Raw genomic sequence first — 8,067 nt, 5'->3', positions numbered from 1 at the left:
CGGGTTGTCACACAACTGGTCCCACACGTTTCAATATGCGATACGACCCAAAGAACCTAGGGCTTAACTTTCCCTTCGACTAAACCTCAGTACCTTCTTCCATGGCAAGAAAGTTCCCCACCGAATACTCAATCTCCTTACACTTTAGATCCACATATAACTTCTGTCTGTTAGATGCCGCCTTCAGTCAATCCCGAATCAATTTAAATTTATCCTCGGTATTAGAAATTAATTCAGGACCCAAAACAAGCCACTTGCCCAACTCAGTCCAACACGTAGGAGTTCGACACCTACTACCATATAATGCCTCGTAAGGTGCCATCTGTATGTTAGAATAGTAGTTATTGTTGTATGCAAACTCTGTCAATAACAAGTAATCCTCCCAACTGCTCCAGAAGTCAATCACACAACTCCTTAACATGTTCTCTAGTATCTAAATCACCCTCTCTGATTGACCGTCTATCTAAGGATGGAACGCAGTACTGAAGTCCAACCTTGTACCCAATGCCTCATGCAATTTCTTCTAGAACCGAGACATGAAATGAGGATCTTTGTCAGATATTATGAAAATTGGTACCCTATGCAGTAACACTATCTCAGACACATACAGTTTAGCCAGCTTCTGCAACGAGTAATAAGTACGAACAAGTATAAAATGGGCAGATTTAGCCAATTGATCTACGTCGACCCATACTGAATCCTTCTTTGTAGGCATTAAGGGCAGGCAACTAACGAAGTCCATAGTTACTCTCTCCTATTTCCAAAGCGGAATCTTAACTGGCTGAAGCAACCTTGAAGGCAACTGATGCTCCTCCTTAACCTGCTGGCAAGTCGGCATTTACCTATAAAATTGGTAACTTCACACTTAAGAGCTAACCACCAATATACCTCCCGAACGTCTCGGTACATCTTATTCCCACCAAGATGTATAGCGTAAGGACTACTATGCGCCTCTTGTAGTATAGACTGCCTTAGGTCAGTATCCTTCGGTATGCAGACTCTCCCCCAGAAACAAAGTACCCCTTCGCTATTCAGTCCAAAGTCTGAAGTTTTCCCACTCTCTATCTGTCAGAATCGAGGACCCAATGACTCATCCTCCAACTGTTTACCCTTAATCTGCTTAATCCACTTTGGTTTAACCTAGAGTTCTGCTAACAAACTACCATCGTCAAACAAACTGAGACAAGCAAACATCGCCCTCAGATAAGTCATAGCCATATGGCTCAGTGCGTCAGCCACCACATTGGCTTTACCAGAATGGTAATTAATCAAATAGTCATAATCTTTAAGCAGCTCAACCCATCTACGCTACATAAGGTTTGGCTCTTTCTGAGTGAGGAGATACTTGAGGTTCTTATAATCCGTGTAAATGATACACTTCTTACCGTACAAGTAATGCCTCCAATTTTTTAGTGCGAATACAACCGCAATCAACTCCAAGTCATGTGTCGGATAGTCTGCCTCATGCATCTTAAGCTGACGAGACGCATAAGCCACAACCTTACCTTCTTACATCAACACACAATCGAGCCCAATGTGTGATGCATTACTATATACAATAAATTCTTTTCCAGGCTCTGGCTGAATCAAGACAGGGGCCTCAGTCAGAACCTTCTTAAACCTCTTAAAACTTTCTTGCTGCTTATCAGTCCACTCAACCATTATAGCTTTACGCAACAACTTAGTCAGAGGTGCAGCAATCAATGAAAACCCCTCCACAAACCATCTATAATACCCTGCCAGACCTAGAAAACTTTGAATCTCAGATACCGACTTAGGCTGCTTCTATTCTAGAACTTCAATTTTCCAAGGATCAACCTTAACCCCTTAGTAGATATCACATGTCCCAAAAAAGGTACCTCTCGTAGCCAGAATTTACACTTGTTAAATTTAGCGTACAGTTGTCTCTCCCTCAGAATCTGTAGAATAATTCAGAGATGTACATCATGTTCATCTTTAGTTCTCGAATACACCAGAATTGTAACACCCCGAACCCGAGACCATCGCCGGTGTCAGACACGAGGGGTTAACAAGCCAAGTTCACATGTTTTGCCCACCAATTTGGCATTTCCAGTCAGGCTGGAAGACTGCGTCACCGTCGCCTTAAAAATCATATCTCGAGTTTCAAAACTCGGAAACTGGTTTCGTAAATTTTCCCTGAATTTAGACTCATATATCCATCCATGGATTTATTTCTAGAATTTTTGGTCGGGCCAATTGGTACAGTTTATTAGTTAAAGTCACCCATGTTACAGGGATCGACTGCTCTGACCTTCTCCCGGTATAACTTGAATATCTCTCTGTACAGGGCTTTAATGCTGGTGTTGTTTGTTTCTAATGAAACTAGACTCAAAATGGAATCTGTACATATAAGGTATGTCTCCTAATTCTTTCTGGATAATTTATAGTGAATTTTTAAAGTTGCGACAGGGGACCCAGAAACCGTTCTGGCCCTGTTTCACAATAGCTTCAATATCTCTTAACATGTAACTCCTATGATCATTTCGCTTCTTCCGTATGAAAATAGACTCATTAAGGTTCATTTACATAGCTTATTCACTATTTAATACCATTCCTAAAATTTTGGTGATTTTTCACATTCACGTCACTGCAGCTGGCAGCATCTGTTTTAAGGTAGGTCTTATCTATTTTTTGTAGTCTCCATCAACCAACTAGTCTTGCCATACATAGGTTCACATATGATCATTTTAACCATACCAATGGCTGATCATGTGACCAACACTCCCATTTCCGATCCATAATCACATCATGACACCATATATATACATTCAAACCACAAATAGTCTAAGTTCATGCTTCCTTTTACGAGCCATTTTCGCATGGTCGTATACATATACATCGCCACATTTTAAACCAACAAGGGTAGTCCTATACATGCCATTTCAAAGTTCAACCAAAATTTATACCAAAATAGAGGCGTGGATAGTGTGGATGACTTCGACTTTATTGATCCCGAATCCGTTTGCTATCGGCGACATCTATAAAACAGAGAGCCAAAGCAACGGGTAAGCATTTTATGCTTAGTAAGTCTCAAGGAATATAATCAGCTTTAATTAAAGCAATACATTCACATAACCAAATGCATCATTTCATTAATGCACATTCACATAATCGCATTTACTTCACCATCCCAACACTTATGTTCATACACAAATAACGGCTTCATTAAGGCCGATAACTCGCTCCATCATAGGAGCGGATATTCATACGCTCTTACTCCTAGCGCAAAGCAAGCACACCGCACTTACCTTGTCATTGGGAAATTTCACAAGTGCATTAGCTGAAATTTTCCAGCAAGCTTATAATTTTCAAATCACATACCTTCGAGTTTAACCGGACGTCGCTACTCGTTCAATCGCCGGGACATAGCCGGTTATGGTAACCCGCACCAAGGCCTCGGGACTTAACCCGGATATCACGATTTGCACAAATGCCTTCGGTCTTAGCCCGGATTTAACAACTTGCACGAATGCCTTGGTCTTAGCCCGGATATAGCTACTAGCACAATTGCCTTGGTCTTAACCGGATATAATTTCCAGCATAATTGTCTTGGGCTTAGCCCGGATATCATTCAATTTCTCATGCACACATACATCAATAATCATTGGACATACATATTTCATTTTCCTTACTAAGGCTCAAACACAATTATAATCATTAGCATATTCGCCTTGGGACTTAGCCCGGTGGAATTCAAATACTCATACACACATAATCAATAATCATACACATCCATATTTCATCTCACATAATTCAAGTAAGGTCACTTCTTGAGGACTTACCTCGGATGTTGTCGAACGGCTTTTACGGCTATTCGATCACTTTTTCCTTCCCTTGTCCAATTGTGGACCTCTTAGCTCTTGAGCTAATTCAAACAAATTCAATTTATTAAAACCTCATTGTGCTAGCTTATTGCGAATATGACAAGGAATTTAAATGGTCATATGGCCACTCTTTAGCTTGAATACACAATGGTCATGCACATTTTATACTACATCAAGCAATTCAATACAATTTATTTGAGCATCAAGGAAATGCTAAGGCCTTCAATAGGCTACCCAAGGCGAATATTCATGTACATGTTGAGGCCAATTATGCACTTAATACCTCACAAAAACAGCATGCATTTTACTAGTTAATGCTTTGCATATTGTGGCTCAAAACTTATAATATAGCATCAAGCACTTATATGTGTGCTAGGCCGATTTGTGCTTGCAATTTCACAATTATTCTTCAACATCTTCTTCTTTAAACAAACTTATTCATCACTTCCTTCATAACCAAAACATCATGTGCAAACATATATATACATATATGAGCATGGCCGAATTTCAAGGTGTCCATAGCCATCCAAAACACAAATTTTAACTAACATGCAAGAAGCATGAACCATGCTCATGAATGCATCATGGCCGAATATGACAATCATGCTCCTTTTCAACATCAATCATGATAAAACAAAAAGAAAGCTCAAAATCTTACTCAAGAGTAGACAATCCATCATTGCATGCATCATCATCAAGCTTCACACTTAGCATGCAATGGCTTTATCACCATAACAACTTTGGCCAAATACCATTTCCATGGCTTAACAAAGATTTGAGCCATGGCTAACATGCACATCAAGTTAGCAACCAAAACATGCATGAAACTCCTAACACAACCTCATACATACCTTAATCTTGATGCAAACTTAGCCAAATCTCCTTCTAGATCTCTTCCAAACCAAGCATGAAGAAAAATCCTCCTTCTTCCTTAGTTTTGGCTCAAAGAAAGGATGAACAAAAATTTTTTTCCTTCTCTACAACTCACGGCAATGGGGGGATTACCACACTCACACACATTTTTTTTCATTTTTTATCACCCATACACCTTTGTTTATTATTTCACCCTAATGCACCAACAAAACATGTTTCATGACATGTTTAGCCCATCCTCCTTGTCATGGCCGCCACCACCTATAAAAGGGGAATTTGACATGCAAGTCCATTATTTTGCATGCATGCTTTAATTAGTCATCACACATTTCCTATCATACTTTCAAAGTTCATTACTAAGTCCTTTCTTGTGGAATTCACCCTTATAACACTAAATCAATCATCATAAAATGTCATACATGAGCACACACATATTATAGGCATCAAAATAAATTTTTAATTATTTTTATGCCTCGGTTTTGTGGTCCCGAGACCACCTTCCGACTAGGGTCAATTTTGGGCTGTCACAAGAATATCATCTATAAACACCACTACGAACAGATCCAAATAAGGCTGTAACACTCGATTCATCATATCTATGAAAGCTGCTGGTGCATTCGTCAGTCCAAACGGCATCACTAGGAGCTTGTAATGCCCATATCGAGTCCTAAATGTTATCTTGTAAACATCAGTCTCCTTGACCCTCAGTTGATGGTACCCTGATCGGAGATCAATCTTAGAGAAGATCGAAGCTCTTCAGAACTGGTCGAATAGATCATCTATCCTCGGTAGGGGTACTTATTCTTAATGGTTAATTTGTTCAATTGCCGGTAATTGATGTACATACGCATGGTTTCATCATTCTTTTTCACAATTAAAACTGGTGCCCCCACGGAGACACACTAGGGCGGATGAACCCTCGATCCAATAACTCTTAAATCTGAGCTTTAAGCTCCAGAAGCTTCTTCGGTACCATTCTATAAAGGGTGATGGACCAAAGATAGCTTTCCGAATGAGGTACGGACACTACGAATTTCTAGTTATGCCTTTTAGACTAACAAATGTACCTGCTATCTTTATGGATCTAACGAACTGATTTTTAGACTGTACCTAGATCGATTTGTTGTTCTGTTCATAGATGATATTTTGATCTATTCGAGAGATGAATCTGAGCATGTCGAGCATTTATGAATTGTATTACAGACTCTGTGTGATAAATAGTTACATGCAAAGTTTAGTAAATGTGAATTCTGGTTACGTGAAGTTGGTTTTCTGGGGCATATTGTGTCAGCATCGAGTATTCGAGTCGATCCGAGCAAGATTTTTACGATTATAGAGTGGAAGCCTACGAGAAATGTATCTGAAGTCCGTAGTTTTCTGGGACTAACTGGCTATTACCGACGATTTGTAAAAGGCTTTTCGATGATTGTGACTCAGTTGATGGGATTACTTCAGAAATATGTAAAGTTTGAATGGTCTAAGAAGTGTCAACAAATTTTTGATTAGTTGAAAGCTCTTTTGACAGAAGCTCTAGTGTTAGTACAACCAGAATCGGGTAAAGAATTTGTAATCTATAGTAATGCATCGTTAAGTGGTCTGGGCTGTATTTTGATGCAAGAAGGCAAAGTCATAGCTTATGCCTCGAGACAGTTGAAGCCACATGAAAAAAATTACCCTATGCATGATTTAGAGTTAGCAGCCATTGTATTTTCATTGAAGATCTGGCACCATTATTTATTCAGTGAGAAATGCCATGTTTATTCAGACCACAAGAGTTTAAAATATATAATGACTTAGAAAGATTTGAATTTGCGACAACGGAGATGGCTAGAATTGTTAAAAGATTACAAGCTAGTGATTGACTATCATCTAGGAAAATTAAATATTGTTGCTGATGCTTTAAGCCGGAAATCTTTCTTTGCTTTTCATGCAATGAATACTCAGTTGGCTCTATCTGATGATCGCTCAGTTGTAGCTAAGCTGAAAGCGAGATCGTTTTTTTTACAACAGATTTGTGAAGCTCGGAAAGTTGATAATGAAATGTTAGCAAAACAAGCTCTATGTGATTTTGATTCAGAGTTTCAAGTTGATTCAGATGATTGTTTGAGATTCAGAGGTCGAATTTGTGTTCTAAGAAATTCAGAGTTGATTTAGATGATTTTGGATGAAGTACATAGTAGTTGTTTATCTGTTCATCCTAGAAGCGCAAAAATGTATAATGATGTGAAGCAGCTCTATTGGTGGCATGGTATGAAACGTGATATTTCAGAGTTTGATTCTAAATGTTTGATTTGTCAGTCAGTAAAAGTTGAACATCAAGAGCCATTTGGTTTATTGCAGCCTATGATGATCCTCGAGTGGAAATAGGATAGATTGACTATGGATTTTATTTCGTGTTTACCTCTGTCTCCGAGTAAGAAAGATGAAATTTGGGTTATAGTTGACAGATTGACAAAATTAGCTCATTTCATTCCTGTGCGTATAGATTACTCACTTTAAAAGTTAGCTAAGTTGTACATCTCCGAGGTTGTGAGATTACATGGAGTACCTATTTCTATTGTTTCGGATAGAGATTCGAGGTTCACATCAAGATTTTGGAAGAAACTGCAAGATGCACTGGGTACAAAACTACATTTTAGTATCGCATGTCACACGCAGACGGATGGTGAATCTGAGCGAGTTATTCAGATACTTGAGGATATGCTAAGGTATTGCATTCTTGAGTTTGAAGGTACGTGGGAAAAATATTTGCCATTGATTGAATTTGCATATAACAGTAGTTTTCAATCAAGTATTAAAATGGTCTGTATGAAGCTTTATACGGTCAGAAATGTAGAACACCTTTGTATTGGACTGAACTAAGTGAGAATAAGATTCATGGGGTTGATCTGATTAAAGAGATCAAACAGAAAGTGAAAGTAATTCATGATAGTCTGAAACTAGTTTCTGATTGTCAGAAATCATATGCAAACTTGAAAAGAAAGCATATCGAGTTTCAAATAGGGATAGAGTGTTTTTGAAAGTATCTCCGTGGAAGAAAATACTCTGATTCAATAGAAAAGGAAAGTTGAGTTCGAGATTCATCGGGTCGTATGAGATTATCGAGCAAGTTGGACAGGTTACTTGTCGGCTAGAATTGTCGTCTGAGTTAGAAAGGATTCACAATGTATTCCATGTATCGATGCTAAGAAGATACAGATTTGATTCTTCGCATGTTATTTCCCCGCCCGAAGTTGAGATTCAGTCAAATTTATCGTACAGTGAAAAATCGATCTGGATTTTAGCTCGTGAGATCAAAGAGCTGAGAAATAAATGTATAGCTTTAGTGAAAGTATTGTGGCATCGAAAC

The 8,067-nt window shown here is 38.6% G+C and overlaps 1 protein-coding gene across 1 annotated transcript; it reads right to left on the bottom strand.

The window, feature by feature from the left end:
- Positions 1-523: 523 nt before the first annotated feature.
- LOC108459018 (uncharacterized) lies at positions 524-1,662 on the bottom strand. Its single transcript, XM_017758391.1, has 3 exons — positions 1,558-1,662; positions 889-1,065; positions 524-754 (listed from the first exon to the last, which is right to left on the bottom strand). The coding sequence occupies exons 1-3, from the start codon at positions 1,660-1,662 to the stop codon at positions 524-526; spliced, it is 513 nt and encodes a 170-aa protein (XP_017613880.1).
- Between the last annotated feature and the right edge of the window lie 6,405 nt (positions 1,663-8,067).

This window comes from Gossypium arboreum, chromosome 3, assembly GCF_025698485.1.
Source record: "Gossypium arboreum isolate Shixiya-1 chromosome 3, ASM2569848v2, whole genome shotgun sequence".
Taxonomy (NCBI): Eukaryota; Viridiplantae; Streptophyta; class Magnoliopsida; order Malvales; family Malvaceae; genus Gossypium; species Gossypium arboreum.
This window is presented reverse-complemented; position numbering and strand designations above follow the sequence as displayed.